Source organism: Pelmatolapia mariae, linkage group LG3_W, assembly GCF_036321145.2.
Source record: "Pelmatolapia mariae isolate MD_Pm_ZW linkage group LG3_W, Pm_UMD_F_2, whole genome shotgun sequence".
NCBI classification, from domain to species: domain Eukaryota; kingdom Metazoa; phylum Chordata; class Actinopteri; order Cichliformes; family Cichlidae; genus Pelmatolapia; species Pelmatolapia mariae.
In genome coordinates this window covers 93682300-93699340 of record NC_086229.1, presented here as the reverse complement: position 1 = coordinate 93699340, position 17041 = coordinate 93682300, and the positions used below count along the sequence as shown (strand labels likewise).

At 41.0% G+C, this 17041-nt stretch overlaps 1 protein-coding gene across 1 annotated transcript; it reads left to right on the top strand.

Moving 5' to 3' along the window:
• The first annotated feature begins 830 nt into the window (after positions 1 to 830).
• Positions 831 to 16921, top strand: alox12 (arachidonate 12-lipoxygenase). The gene is made up of 15 exons (XM_063466032.1): positions 831 to 875; positions 4620 to 4766; positions 4970 to 5171; positions 6364 to 6445; positions 6566 to 6688; positions 6806 to 6912; positions 8005 to 8177; positions 8330 to 8473; positions 9330 to 9533; positions 9721 to 9807; positions 9886 to 10055; positions 11677 to 11798; positions 14631 to 14731; positions 14913 to 15083; positions 15708 to 16921. Exons 2-15 carry the CDS (start codon positions 4620 to 4622, stop codon positions 15885 to 15887), a joined length of 2013 nt encoding a protein of 670 aa, XP_063322102.1. The 5' UTR covers positions 831 to 875; the 3' UTR covers positions 15888 to 16921.
• Positions 16922 to 17041: the final 120 nt, after the last annotated feature.

Below are 17041 nucleotides of genomic sequence, written 5' to 3'. Positions count from 1 at the left end.
TAAAGTGGTGGGTGGGTTCTTTTACATTTTGACAGAAGCCAATTGAGTCTAATAACAGATTAAATGCCATGTTGAGGCTGTCACTTTTAGCATCTACATGGATGTTAAAATCACCCACAATAATTATTTTATCTGAGCTGAGCACTAAATCAGATAAAAAGTCTGAGAAATCAGAGAGAAACTCTGTGTAAGGCCCAGGTGGACGATAGATGATAACAAGTAAGACTGGTTTCTGAGTTTCACAGCTGGGGTGGACGAGGCTAAGCATCAGGCTTTCAAATGAATTAAAAGTCTGTCTGGGTCTTTGGCAGGTGTATAAACACAACAAAGTCCAACACAACTACACAACACAACACACCACACACGTGCTGTGTTGTGTGTTGTAGGATTGCCACAAGACCAATTTTCATTCCCCAAAGAATTCACAATAATTTTAAAGCCACGGTAAAAAAATTACTGTGAGTAAAACTAGTGTAGGTGGATTATCTGTAACCAGATATTTACAATATTTACAGATTTTTATACATTTTTACAAAATGTATAAAAAGAACATTCGAACAGTTACGTGAAAAAGAAAAGACACTATTTCATCTCAAAGGTTTCACATATGAGGAGGTAAAAGAAACAAAAACATGTGGAACATCCTGCCTGTGGTATGAGGGAGTGAGTCTCACTGTTATTAAACATACTGACCACAGAAGCAGAAAAGTGCTCGTCTGATACAGAAAGGCTGAGAGAATAAACGAGTGTAGAGTGTAGCAAGAGTGTAGAGAGAGAGAGAGGGAGCAAATAAAAGGACGTGTCAGAACAGCCGACAGCCACAGGACACGTCCACGCAAAGCGACACTCGGCTGTGAACACGGCGCGCGACTAAGGTGGGTCTTTTTCTGTTGTCTTCTTCCAAACTCCTGATTATCACCATCACAGCTGACTGTCAGAGTCTCCGCTGTGTCCTGCAGACACGCTGCCACTGACAAAAGCAACATTAGAAAACAACAGAAGCTGTTTTGGGGAATAAGTTTGTTTTTCAGCTTTCATATGTACCACCGCAGTAAATGCTCAACATCACAAGCGCGTGTTGTCTCGTTAAATATGTAAAAAATAATATTATGGCTCAAGTACCGGAATGTCGTCACTGAGTCACGGTGACGGCTCAGTACAGGTGAAACTTCGGTCATGACAACTAACGCAAGTGTTTTACGCAAGAGTGTGTGCGCGATTGTATCATTTTAACAGGCAGCAGCAACGGTAGTTCATTCTGAATCACGCCATACGTCGTCTGGAAGGGTTATGTAACAGGAAAAGTTATAGAATACAAAGTGCGGCATTCAATACAGAGGACAAACAAAGCTTTGATTTTTCTGCTTGCACTCTCAGAGAATCTATGAAAGTTATCTCCTCACCATGCAGCCTGGGCAGGTGGGAGGATGTCCTCGTTTTGAAATCAGACGCTGGATCTGTGTGTCAAAACATGTCAGTTATGTTTTTCATGCAAAACCAAGAGAGGTGTTTTATTCAAATACAAGATAGTTCAATGCAAGATAAACAGGTCAGGATGCTACAGTGTGGGGAAGTATGGCTGTGGTGTTCATGGTCAGAGTCGGGTTTGTAGTCAAGTTAATGATGCTTAGATTAATTTACCGAATTTAACCTTTGTAGTAACTGTATACTGTTTAGTGTATGAACAGTGTTCTGTCTGTAGGGGAGACCGGGGATAGTTGTAACATTTTTGACATTTCTGTCTGTAAATTGGAGCTCTTTTAAGGTAGTGGATTCAAAATGTAATGCAAAGTATTTACATGTCTCTGCTATTAAATAGTGCAGCTATTTTCTCTGCAGCACATTTACTCATTGCATGGTATGGTCTCAAAGACAGAGAGTGAAATGTTACAATTAACCCCATAGTCTGGGTTAGTTGTAACATATCCTGGGGTGAAATGTAACACAATGAAATAAGGGTACTGACAAAACATTAACATGTAATCTTTTTTATTCAACACATGAATGCACTTAGAGCCATTTATGTAGCTGTGTGTGTGTGACAGAATGCAGAAATCTAGCTTTTGAACATCTTCCAACCCCCCAAAAAAGACAAATTATGGAATTTTCTGCAACTGAATATTTCATTAATTTTGGTTGGTCTTCCTTGAGTTTGGCCTCATTGGCTCAGTGGGCATTATAACCTACAACTCTTGCACCAACTTTTGAACATAACAATGAAGCTGAAAAAATGTAGTTGTGCACCAGCATCATTCCATTACTTTTTATCATGGCTTACCTTGGTGTGGTTTGCAAAGTGCTTCAGAAAGATGAGGAAATCTGTTTCTTGCACCCATCCTGATTTATTTCCACTACCAGTACTTCCTACTGGTCCATCTCTGACACAGTGGTCTGCATAATGTATGTGTGGGAACACAAACAGTGGAGGAATTGTGTTGCCAATGGCATTAACCGCATAAACAAAGGAAACCAGTGAACCTCTCTCTGCTGATGTCGTTGCCCCAACTTGTTTAATATAAGTTAAAGTAATAGTGTGGTAAGTTGTAACATCTGCATTATTGTTACAACTAACCCAGACTGTTTCTGTTACAACTGACCCAGACTCCTATAGCCATGAACTGGCTAAGATTACAGCCAACGGCTAAAACATTAGCACTAAAGACCTGCACAGAATATATCCCCATAGACATACAAATAACATCATTTAAGTTTGATGAGTTTAACTGCAAAGCAGATAATGCTATTAGAAATTGAAATAAAGTAGAAAAACTTACAAATTACTTTTTTTCGTGTTAAATTGTCTGTGTTTGACAAAATGTGCTGATTTTTCACATGTGATAGCAGAACTGAATTGGGCATGCACAGGATGAATCACATCATTTGAAACTTAGCCCTGATTGGAGAAATTGGAAGTGTTACAACTGACCCACGTTACAACTATCCCCGGTCTCCCCTACAGGGAATCAACCAAGATGTTGGTTTTAGTTGATTTAATTGTGTATATGCACAGAAAGCAGTAAACCTCAGAGCATCAGCAGCACAAATCCCACTTTACACTAATCATACTCGGTTTTCTGTGCAGATGAGGAGGCAAAGTAAAAAAGAAACAAACAAAAAGGTTTTCATTTAAAAAACATTTATATTGACACAGCAATGGTTTGGTTAGTTTGCACAAAGATAGCTGATAGAAACACTTTGTATACTTTTACCACTAATTTATCACAGTATACTGCTGTCAGTGTTAGGAGTTGATTATAATGTTAGCAAATATTTCAAAAGCAGAGACGAGAGCAGCGCCTCGGTGTGAGAGATTGGAGTAGCTGGAGCTGGGAGGCGTTGTTACCTGACAGCGACACAGAAACGCTGCGGTGAGGAAATGCTTGTGTCTGGATTATAAATGAAGCTGTAGCGTGTTGTTGATTGCATTATCTGTAGATGCATATTGATAGTCAGAGGTGTTACACACACAGTTTGTTTGAAGTTGAGATGTTCATACTTTTCCTTAAGGAAAAATAAATCACTAATCTTACAGGAGGCTCTTTACCAGTAACGTCTTTTTATTATTGTAGGGTCTGTACCCAGCAATAGACTGAAGTGACTGTTGTTAGGATTTGATGAGATATAAATACAATTTAACTGAGTTGAAATATACGACCAAAGGAAATGGCTACTTAATGCCTGTGTGTGTGTGTGTGTGTGTGTGTGTGTGTGTGTGTGTGTGTGTGTGTGTGTGTGTGTGCGCGTGTGTGTGATGTGTTACAATAATGTAACAGTCCAGACATGTCGTTCCCACAGCTGCATGTAACTGGCATATCCTGCCACAGTTATCTGGACTGTCACATGCTGCGTCACACCACATTTCTCTTATCAGCTCATTTGCATCATTGTGGTTTGAACATTTGGTTAGGGTTAATATTTAAATAATTACCAGGAAAAAAACATGTTCACTCAGTTTGAGCTGTAGAGTGCGTGATCTTTTTAAGAGTTTGGTTCCTCTTATATATTAATGCATTATATATCATTGCATGCAAAATCACCAAAAATACCTGATTTCCTGGAGAAACTTGTGGACTTTGTATAAGATGCAAATGTGATCATATATAACTTCAAATACATCCGAGAACACTGCTTATTAAAAAACCCACACAAATCTACACAAAATTTGGGTAATGCTACTTATTGCAAATGACACATGCTAATGTTGGGTGATGAGGTCCCAACAGAAGCTGTCACAGTAAAGGCAGCTGGGCTAAAGGATAAACTAATACAAATAGCTGAAACATGCATCAAGCTTCTGTTTGTCTGCAGGCAGATTTAAAGCAAAGAATCAGAGACTCAGCTCTGACTTTCCAATTATGACAAGCAAGCCTAAAACTTGAAGAGTCAAAAAAAGGTCTAAAAAGCAAAAGCCTTGTGACTTTAAACTCAGACCTCTTCCTATTGCTACACCCTTTATTTTCACCCTGAAGCACGGTGCTGTGACATCTTCCACTAACCATGGTGACGTCACTGAGCCAAGACAGCTGCAAGTTTATGTTTGTTTTTCCTGTGTATTCAGGTGCACACATGTTGCTAGCTGAACACTTATGTGTGTTTTCATGTATGTGATGTCTTCTTAGATGGAAGTCTACACTGTTACAGTAGCAACTGGTACTTCAGAGTATTCAGGTACCAACAACTACATTTATCTGACGCTTGTGGGGGAGAAAGGGGAGAGCGAGCGCACTCAACTCGACAACCCTGGACTGGATTTCTGTCGAGGAGCAGTAAGTGTAGTTTTGGCTTTTCTTGTGTTGATTTGGATAGCTTTTTTTTTTTTGCACAATTTTGCTGCAGTATTTTAGATCAGCTCAAGACATTTTAAGTAGTTTTTAGGACAACTTGACAGAATAACATGAACTAGCTTTTCAGCGTCAGATAGAAAGTATCTAATTTTTTTTGTATTTCTCTTCCTCTATTCTTCCATCAGGTTGACCAGTACAAGGTGATGAGTCCTTCACCTTTAGGCTCGGTGCTACTGGTCCGACTAGAGAAACAAAGATACTGGGTGGAAGATAACTGGTTTTGTCGATATGTCACTGTAGAGCCTCCAGATGGAGGTAAAGTGCTGACTTTCCCTTGTTACCGATGGTTTGTAGGCGATGTCAAGATGGAGATACGAGAAGGAACAGGTAGGAAAGAGTCTCATTCCTTCATTGCCTTATAATTCCTACATGTGTAAAAGTCCTGAGGTCATTTTGAGCAAAGATGCAAACTTCCCTTTAAAGCCATGCAGGTTCTATTTTAGTACAAGACTGATTCCTATATAGCACTTCATAAACCATGCATCAATCACCCACTGACACACATGCATACTCCGATGGATGCATCTGAGAGTAACTTGGTTCAGTATCTTGTCCAAGGATAGTTTGGGCTGGAGCAGACAGGACGAGCTGCAGAACAAACCAGCAGCAGATTAGTAGATGATACCGAACCCCAAGTTGCACCTGATAAATCCATCAGTGTGTGAATGTTAGGTTAAAAGTCCCAGTCAGTTTACCTAATGAAGCAATTGGTGGTGAGATTAAAGGCTATCTAAGGCTACTCTTCCACCCATGCATGAGCACACTGAGGATGTGTAGCTGTTGCTGTACTACCTTCGAGTCCAGGGGTGTCCAACTCCAGGCCTCGAGTCCCGGTGTCCTGCAGGTTTTAGATCTCACCCTGGGTCAGCACACCTGAATCAAATGATTAGTTCATTACCAGGCCTCTGGAGAACTTCAAGACATGCTGAGGAGGTCATTTAGCCATTTAAATCAGCTGTGTTGGATCAAGGACACACCTAAAACCTGCAGGACACCGGCCCTCAAAGCCTGGAGTTGGACACCTGTGCTCTAAACCCAAGCTAGAACCCTATGCTCAGCAAAACCTACAGAGCAGCAGCTGGCTGCTGTAATAATGATGATCAGTGATTTAGATTTTTAGTTGGAGCACATCATCTTTGTTGACAAGTTGCCATCACCGCCTAAGAAATGTGCAGCCGAGACATAAATATAGACAGTATCAGATAATATAATCAAGATAAGACCACAAGGTGTAAATGAGGCCTGTGTCTTTCATGCAAAAATGGTGAAACGCTGGGCTGCTGTGTCTGCTTTCCATTTGCATCGTATTTGTTTACAGGTTCCTCTTAGACTTTCGTTGTGTAAGCGTCAGACCAAACAAGAAAGCTATATTTCCAGTGTTACATGTAACCAGAACTCCTTCAGTTATCTCACGTGTGACCCTTTTTCTTAGTGCTGGATTTCATCAGTTGCCCTACTCTATAATGTGATGGTATAACTTCCAAGTGTCTGCTGTTATACTTCCCTGTCTCTCCTGTAGCAAAGACGCTGACAGGTGACTCTGCACTGCAGCTGCTGGAACACAGGAGAACAGAGCTGCAGGAGAGACAGAAGACTTACAGGTAGGGACTCACATTTATGGTATATGAAACCTTTTAAACTGTACAAACTACAAGCCACATTTGACCAAACACATTCTGTAACAACACATAGATTTGAAGCGTTGGATGTTTTTGTGTTAGATGGGTAACGTGGGCTCCAGGGATTCCCAGATGTATTGATGCTAAAACAGAAGCAGACTTACCCCAAGACGCCCGCTTTGACAACGAGAAGAGGAGTGACTTTGAACATTCATTACATTACGCGTAGGCGACACACACACACACACGCACACGCACATGCATACACGCACAGTTCATGATTCAACACATTTGTAACAAATTTGATTTTAAAACAACAAACGCCTCATTTCCTCTCCTCAGTTTGCTGGAGTTATCTCTGAAGAAGCTGACCATCCGGTTTGGGAAGTCCTGGGATGACCTTGAAGATTTCAAACGTATCTTCTGGAAGTTGAAAAGTCCCATAGCTGGTGAGTAAAAAAGCATACCGTACAAAACTTGTAGCTTCAAAATGCTAACTAAAAAAATGATCTTTGAAAATAACAATGATTGGATCTTTTAAAAATGGTAATCACCGTGGTGGCATCAGCAGGCAGCTGGATCAGATCTCCTGACGCCTTGTTTCTTCCTCATTACTGTCCAAAGTTGGTAAGGATCACGCTGATGTTCCTTGGCAGCAGATCCAAAAGAGTCTCTCAGTCCTTTAAACGGATTTAAACGTTCCCATCGTTGACATGGAGACTCCAGCGACACTTCAAGTATCAGGGAACGATTTGAATAAGTGACCAACGTGTTTCGGCTTGTGGCCTTCATCGGGGTCGTTGCAAAATGTCAAACAGTTTGTGTTTAAATAAAAAACAGGAAAGAGAAAAAAATCCAAGTGGACCAATCACACCTTCACAGATAAACCAGCTGACCAATTTACTTTAATGAGGTGGTTTGTCTGATTGGTTAACTGGTTAAACCACAGCTTCTGACCTTTTAATCTGTAGTGGTTCAGTCCAGAATCTATTTGGACTTAGCCAATTAGCCAATACCACCTTGTTAAATGTGAAATGGTTTATCTGTGAAGGTGTGATTGGTTTCCTGTTGCCCACTTTTATTTAAACACAAACTGTTTGACGTTACCTTACCTGATGAAGGCCACAAGCCGTCACTTGATAAAGTTGTTCCCTGATAAGTGTTGCTGGAGTCTCCACGTCAACAGATCTTTGTCGTCTCCATGCACCGTGGGAGTAGGTGAAGTTTGTTGCTATCAACTTTCCCATGGTTACCAGTTCTGACACTTTTACCTCCTTCTTTAGATTATTGGCTGATATTGAGGGCAGCCTATTTAAAAGCCTTTTATCCTTGTTCTATTCTGACTTTCTAATTGTTGTAAAATTTGAAGATGATCCATAAAAACATGAGTAATATTCAATTCAGTTCAAGCACATTATTTCTCTCTCTCTCTCCCTTCCATTGTAATCAGTGGCGGGGCTGAACTTGTTCTCTGCGGCGGTAGTTTCTGTTCCAACAATGACAGAAACCTGATGCTGTGTGTGTCTGTGTGTATACAACAGAGTATTGTATGAAGCACTGGAAGGAGGATTGGTTCTTTGGCTACCAGTGTCTAAATGGTTCCAACCCCAGGATGATCCAGAGGTGCAAAAAGCTGCCGGAGAACTTCCCTGTTACCGCAGATATGGTGCAGCGCTCTATGGCTGACAGGACAACCTTGGACAAAGAACTGAAGGTTGAGAAAAGGAAACACTTTGGTTCTTACAATAAAATAAAAGGAACGCCACAAATGTAGACGCTGTTATTGTCTCACTGGTGGTGTTTATTTCATGGTCTCTGTTCCATGCTTGCCATCATATCTTAAATTTCCTTTACACTCTTGTCCAGGCAGGAAACATATACTTGTTAGACTATGCCATCATGGATGGGATTCCCAGTAACACAATCAAGGGAAACCCTCAGTACATCGCTGCTCCAATCTGCCTCCTGTACCAACACCCAGATGAAGGACTTATACCTATTGCTATACAGGTATGTTGTTTACATGCTTACACAGAAGCACAGGGACAAATTTCATTTACTGGGACTTTATCAGCAGCACAGTGGCGGGGTGATTAGCACTGCTGACCCACAACAAAAAGGTCCCGAGTTTGACTTTGTACTTGACTTCCTGTTATAACTGTCAAGCGCACACAGCAGATAATGAGTAAGCTCACTAAATTAGCCTATCCCAGCTGTCTTGGGGCGAGAGGCGGGGTACACCCTGACAGTTCTGTGCGATATCAGGCTGTTGTGGTGCTTTGAACATGTATTTTTGGGGGTGATGTTGTGTCTATTTGTTCTCCCCATGCTTGTGGCCTTGTGATAAAAATAATAAAACACACTTTATATAATAATAATATACAGCAGAGTCTTATTATAAGCTGGGAGTATGCTTGTGCTGTAAGGTGTCTGCCACCATGTGGTTGTGTAGTGAACCAGTGCATATGTACTTTTATATATAATATACTATAACATAGACTATACATATAGTTATAAATATATATTTCTTATGTGCGTTTGAGACCCGGGGGTAGAACTGGTTATGACCTGTTTTTATTTAGGAGCAGGTAGAAAGTCCTCGCTGGCTCCATGTCTGTCATTACGTCACACACCGGTTTGCTCTCTGTCGCACAAAATCACCGCCAATGATTCAGTTCTTTAAAAACGACAGAATCAGGTATCGAAGCAGCGACCTGCCAAGTGAAGCTTCGGTCATGTGACTCTGTTCAGACAAACCAAGCCTTGACATGGTGCTTCTGAAGCAATGTGTTGGCTATACCAGCTAAGTGACAGCCCATTCTACCTCTTGAGCCACAGCTCAATAGTCTCTCTTTCACCTCCTCAGCTTGAACAGACTCCAGGCCGGGACACGCCCATATTCCTGCCCAGCGATCCCCCTCTGGCCTGGCTGCTGGCTAAGATGTGGGTGCGTCACTCTGAGTTCCAGGTATTCCAGCTCCTGTCTCACCTACTTAGGACTCACCTGGTGGTAGAAGTGTTTTGTGTGGCCACTTTGAGACAGCTGCCTGCTGTACACCCCATTTACAAGGTAAATATTAATATAAGTCGTATTATTCAGCACTTTCACTGTTGGTCATAGTTGTTATCTTATCTGATATGAATTGGTTTAAAAGCAAAGAGATGAAGCCTTCATTTGTAATTTCCTTTCTGCAACAAATCCAGTAGAATCTAAATTTCCAACAATAATCAAAATGTTCTCTTATTTGCTGATGCAGCTCCTGGCCCCTCATCTACGCTACACTCTCGAGATCAACTGTAGGGGGCGCACTCAGCTCATCTCTGCAAATGGCATCTTCAAACGAGTATGCCACAGCACGCTTGGCTTTAATGTTACTGAGCTTTTCAATATTCCGATCTAATGTTCCTGAAATGTTGTGTAGGTTGTGTCTACAGGTGGTGATGGCCTGTTAATTTTGGCCCAGAGGGAGTACAAGGTGTTGACCTACCGCTCCATTCAGCCGCTGTATGATTTCTGTGACAGAGGAGTGTCTCAGCTCCCCAACTATTTCTACAAAGACCACAGTCTGATGCTGTGGGAGGCCATACACAGGTACAACAGCAAGCTTGTGGTGTGCTAGCAAAACTGGCCCAGCCTTGCAGGCCTGCTGTGGCAGCTCTAGATCAGCGCTCTTGGATTATGACTGGGTTTAATTCAGTGGTTTGGAAAACTCAGCCCCCAGTCTGTTACTTTAAAAGGCTGGCGTAACCTGTGTGAGCTGTTTCTACTCTATTAGTACTCAGCTTTTTACCTTTACTGCTTCACAAAGGTTAAAAAGGGAATATGCAGTATGACTTTTTTAATGCAAGAAATTTTATTAAAGCAATTTATCGGAAGCAAATCAGATAATAATAATCACAGAATCAAACTACTTGAATTATACTGGTCTAATCAACCAACTCTGACCTAATACTGATTTTGTTGTGAGCTTTGAGAGGAGAGAGGTTGACTGGGGACATCATCTCTGGGCCTGAAGATGCACTTCTCTGTGTTCCATGTTGATAATAATAATAACAATAGTCCAACAGAAGAGCAGCATACTTTGGAAAACAGTGGAATTCCTTGGAAGTCCAAATTCTCTTAAATTTATAATCTAACACGGCAAAAATGAGCAGAGAAAAAACCAAATTGTAAGGCCATAGTTCAGGCAGCAGTTGATCCCTCTGGCAGCTTTGCTGGAATATCCAACTGGGAATTCTTAGATCCAATCTTCTGAACTGCTTATCTCACAGAAGACAAAGGGAAGAGCCTGTCATCTCTTCTGCATAAAACTTACATTATACCAGGTCCTCATCTCTCCCCTCTTTCTGTCTGGATGTCATATTCAATCAAGTTCAATTCAATTTTATTTATATAGTGTCAAATCACAACAACAGTTTTAACAATGGCTTTATATTGTAAGTATAAGAAAACAGAGAAAACACCAAACAATCATATGACCTCCTATGAGGACACAGTTTGGTGACAGTGGGGGCAAAACTCCCTTTCAACAGGAAGAAACCTCCAGCAGAACCAAATCCATAATTAAATACAGCGAGGTGTATAAACACATAACATATATATCTGAGATGAGCTCTGACGTCACAGTGACATCCAATCATAACTGATGACATTTAATCAGCTGATGTCCAGCCACGCCTTCTCATCCTCTCTGTCTGTAAACAACACGATTTAAAACATAGTTTAAACCCTAAAATCACTTCATTACAATTTCTTCTTTTCTATGTTGTACTTTAACGTGATTTATGAATAATTTCATCACACGAGTAAACTTTCCTTCATGTTTCATTGAGCTAATGCTGTTTTACTTTAACAGGTTTGAACCACATGATAATCATTTAAACATGATCGTTTTAATCCAGTTACATAGACTCTGTTTGCTAATCACAGTTTTGTGATCGAATCAAATAACACTTAATATAATTTCATTTATATGATACGGCAAATAATAGTATTACATCTTCCCTATGATTGTTTTTAGTGAATGGCCCATCATGCATGTATGCATGTATGTAGCATTTGTCTCCCAGTGATCAGGGAAAAGATAATAGCAGCAAAAGCTACTAAAGCCTGATATTTTTACATGTTTTGAGTATCATTCTGAATTTCCATACTATTTATTTTAAATAGTGTATTCTTATGAATAACTAGAACGTTTTTACCTTTGCTCCAGTTTTGTCTCCACTATGGTAAGCCTGTACTACCAGTCAGACCATGATGTGCAAGAAGACCTGGAGCTTCAGGCCTGGATCAGAGACATCACCGAGGAAGGCTTCACAGAGCTCCCCAACTTTGGTCAGTTATTAATGTAATCACCTGTACTTGTATAGTAAGTTATTCATTTATTGATTGCTTAAAATGTCAATAGGTCTGAAGGTAAGTTTTTCTCGAGATACTAGGCTCTCACTGCTGGTTTAAAAGATTTATGACATTTTTCATAAATTGTTAAAATGTTTAAAGCCAAAAGTTGATTTAAACAATAAAAATTTCATCTTAAGTTCTCCAAAGAGCATATGGGAGCAGGACGCAACCCATAACAGCAATGCTCATCTAATCTCGGTATCTAATATATATCTATATCATATAGAAATATATTATATATAGATGTTATCTTTATCTATATAATATATTTATATAGAGTATCCATATATGTTATATATAGATATAGATAATATGACGATGTGACACAAGACCTGACAGATCAATCTGGCCCTTCAGTTGATCCATCTACTGCTTTAAACTGGTCTCAGTGGAAGGGTGGCTGTCAAGACGCCATGCAATATCTGTTTGCACATGACAGTAAATCATTGGACCTGTTAGGTCCACAGTTCTGCTAAACCAGAAAGACTATCATGAAAAAATGTTGTCACTGCTCAGTGACGAAAATACTAAAACGAGACCCAGGAAGTGGCTACAGGAAGAGGGTGATAGACTGTCTGAAGCAGTTAGAACAGGACAAAGCTATTGACCGGACCTCATACCACAGGCTGTACCCAGGGGAGTCTACACCAAGGCTGTATGGTTTGCTGAAGATACATAAACAGGGTGCACCTTTAAGACCAATTGTCTGCATGATCAACTCGGTCACCTATAACATCTCCAAGTTTCTGGCTTCGATCCTCAACCCGCTGGTGGGCAGCTCGGAACACCACATCCAGAACACCCTGGATTTTGTTGAGAAGGTGAGAGATGTCGTTATGGAGGCAGATGAAACCATGGTCTCGTACGACGTTACATCTCTCTTTACTTGCATCCCAGTCACGGAAGCATTGGAGGTAGTTCGTAAGAGATTACAGGATGACCCCAACCTCAGCAACAGGACCACTCTCAGCATCGACCAAGTGTGTTTGAACTGTGTCTTCATTCCACCTACTTCACATACAAGGGTCAGTTCTACAGGCAGAAACATGGGTGTGCCATGGGCTCCCCAGTTTCACCCATCGTGGCCAATTTGTACATGGAAGAAGTGGAAAAGAGGGCTTTGCTATCCTACCCTGGAACACCACCAAGCCATTGGTTCAGATATGTGGATGACACCTGGGTGAAAATCAAATCTCAGGAAGTACTACATTTCACGGATCACATTAACTCGGTGGAGCAACACATCAAATTCACCAGGGAGGATATGAAAAGTGGCAGGTTAGCCTTCTTAGACTGTGAGATTTCCATCAGTAATGGGGGACATCTAAAAGCTGACGTGTACCGTAAACCTACACATACGGATCAGTATCTAAGGTTTGACTCTCATCATCCACTGGAGCACAAACTGGGTGTCATCAGGACGCTACAACACAGAGCGAACACCATCCCCACAGACACAGCAGCCAGGGAGGCAGAAGAACATCACATCAAGAAGGCCCTGAGTAAATGTGGTTATCCCAGCTGGACTTTTGTCAAAGCGGGAAAGACACCTAAAGAAAGCTCCAGCCGATCCAGGAGAGAAGGACAACCGCTGCCCAAGCGAAAACCTGTAGTGATCCCGTATGTGTCAGGAGTATCGGAGCACCTGAGACGCATTTTTTCTAAACACCGGGTCTCTGTGGCTTTTAAACCCCAAAACACGCTGCGCCAAAAATTGGTCCACCCCAAGGATCGGGTCCCCCGACTCAAACAGAGTAACATAGTGTACGCTGTTAAGTGCCAGGAGGATTGGCAGGATTTATACGTCGGGGAAACCAAACAACCTCTGGCTACAACACAGAAGAGCTACCTCGTCAGGCCAGGACTCTGCAGTCTGTTTACACCTACAGGCCAGTGGACACTCTTTCAATGATGAGGATGTAACATCCTGGACAGGGAGGAACGCTGGTTTGAGGGCGGAGTCAAGGAGGCCATTTACGTGAAAAGGGAAAGACCATCTCTGAATCGAGGAGGGGGCCTAAGGGTACATCTGTCACCATCTTACAATGCTGTGATTACAGCCATTCCCCAACTCTCTGTGAATGGTACTCATGGTTATTGATCAGTGGTTGTTCATCAATGGTCATGAGAATTTGCATAATTATGATGAAGGAACTGGCCTCACAGCCCATTGTTCCTTCAGTGGGCTGGTTTCAGTCATTATGCAAATGTACTGTTTATAAGATTGAAACCTGCAGTCAGCTGAGACTGAAGACGTCACCTGGTGATGACGAAATGTTTCTCCCACTGAAAACGTCCAGATGAACAGAATCAACTTTTGGACATTGGACCTGTTCCCCATTCTCCTACCAAAATATAAGTAAATGAGGGATGTTCAAGACTTTGCACAGCACCATATGTATTAACTGTTGTTGATGAGTGTTGATGGCTAACATATCAGTCTGGATCTGGTCTCAGACTCTCTTTTACTTGATCATTTATCTGTAACTATACGCAGTTAAGTTCAAAACATGAATGTACTGCAATGTAGAATTCACAGTTTGGTTTGTTAATTGAATTTAAAAACAAATGACCAGGTGAAATTTAACTCACATATATTTGCACAAAACTATAAAAACAAAGCTATTGCCAGCATGAGGGTAAAATTGTGTCACATCCTTACTTTCATAGTTTCAGAATACAGACACATCACCTCCAGTTAGCAGAAGTTCTCGGCAGGATATCCTGTGTATGTGTGCCATCCACTTAATGTTTCATGTGTTCCAGGTTTGCCCAGTAAACTCAGCAGCAGAGAGGAGCTCTGCACACTGCTGGCAGTGGCCATCTTCACAAGCACAGCCCAGCATGCTGCAACTAACAACGGACAGGTGGTGAACACACACACCTAAAGACAGTCGACACTGTTACACAAGATGCACTGAAACTGTTGGTTTGTTGGTGACTTATTTAAGAAAAGAAATGAACTGCAGTTTAGTGATAATATGATGAGTGCAGCTGTATGATACCACGGAGGTACAGCAAACGTTTCTCTACTTTGATTCCTTTTAGTTTGACTGGTGTGCCTGGGTTCCCAACACCCCCTGCACCATGAGACAACCACCACCAACAGACAAAGATGCTGTTACCATGGACATGATTATGGCCACGCTTCCTGATGTCAGCCAGTCCTGTGTACAGATGGCCATCACATGGCATCTGGGACGAGCACAACCAGATGCAGTGAGTCTAAGTTACCACTGTGTCCCATACAGTTTATAAGTGATATATACACGTAATATACACATGTAATGCAGCGATAGATCGGTTACAAATATGAATATTCAAAAGTTCTACACAGAAATAAAAATGTCAGCAATATTTATGTTAAATAACTAATATAAATAGATGCAATAACACTAATGTCATTGTATCTACTGATACGTGTATATCATAGTTACTCAAGCCATCTGTTCTTTGCTAATGGTTTATGTTTAGAAACATAATGCAAATATTTAACAATCATATACGTTTTCTTTAACTGCAGGTAGTTCAAAGACAACATGTCACCTCAGTTCGTCTTAAATAAAGAAAATGGCATTTCTAGAGTTGATTTTTTACCTTGCAGCACCACAGAATATTTATTTTTACTTATTCTTTGGCAATTTTCTTGCCTTTTATTAAGATGGAGGAGACAGCGAGACATGCAGGGAAGTATTAAGTCTTGCAACACGTGGTCACCTGCTCAACCACTGCGCTAACCTGGCACTGACTCTAAAAATATATTATATTTTGTAATGAAAAATGGAATTGATCCTTTTTTCTCAGCTACTTGCGGTTCACATTGTTTCTGTCTTTTCTGCTCAGATTCCTTTGGGCCAGTACACAGAGGACCACTTCACCGAGGCCAAAGCCCTGGAGGTGATCGACAGGTTCAGAGTGGAGTTGAAAGAGATAGAGAAACACATTCTGACTGAGAATGAAGGACTGGAGCTGCAGTACCTTTTTCTCCTGCCCAGTCGCGTAGAAAACAGCATCACGATATAGAAATACTCCCAGACTGCTGACTGAATCTTTGCAATGCAGGGACTCCAGCAACACTTAAAGAAGAGGAACAACTTTATTGACTGACCAACCTGTTTCGGCGTGTGGCCATCATCAGGGTCATAGTAACACATAGTAGAAGTGTGCTTAAATAAGAGGCAGGAAATTAACCAATCACATCTTCATAGATAAACCAGCTGATATATAACAGGTTGGTATTGGTTAATTGGTTAAGTCACGCCCAAGTAAATACTGGATTAGATCATTATCTTAAATCCTAAATTTTGGAAGTTTGTCCTTTTGTTATATGAGGTTGTTTTCTGTTCTTTAAATATGAACCAAAAATTAATCAAAACAAACAAACAACAAACAATAGACGATGCAGGAGATGATCAGGAGGGAAAAACTTTTCTTTACACAGACTATAAAAATATTTTGTAAATGGAGCGGTTCTATTGTAGCACTTTTCTACTCTCCCAGAGCAGCCAGTGCTTTGTACAGCACACACGTTCACATAAGCACTTTTTTATGCTTAAGTGTTTTCTATCTAATATTGACACTCACTCATACTCTGCTGGATGCATCTTGAGTTCGTATCTCGCCCAAGCATATTTCAAACCACCAACCTTCCGATCAGCCGATGCCTCGCTCCACCTCCAGAGCTCCAGCTGCAGCATTTCCTGGAAGCTCTTTATCTGTATCTGAACCACTAACAGTTGGAATTGATGTGTCATGTCCAGACCGGGCACGCAAGTGAAATGAAGTGTCTGACATGTCAGTTCCCTCAGAAGCTCCCACAGGTGTTCAGCTGCTTGAGATCTGGTGACTGGTCAGATTAGAGATAAACCTGCATGAGCCTTGTTTGGAGAGTTGAGTCATTGTTTGTGTTCGCATTAATTATATGAATTTATTACTGTGGCACAGATATTTCCTTCTGTAGTAAGTTAAGTTTGCCCAGTCTGGATTAAATGAAGGTAATCAGTAAGTAGTACTTTTGACAGAGTAACTTCAAAGTTTTAACTTTTTTACTTAAAACATATAAATGTATTATGAAGCTTAAAGCAAGACATCCTGATATATCCATGTGCTTACAATGTTGAGAAATAAACAAATGAAGCTACGTTGGCTGTGTACTTTGTGGCTTCAGTACAGCTGTA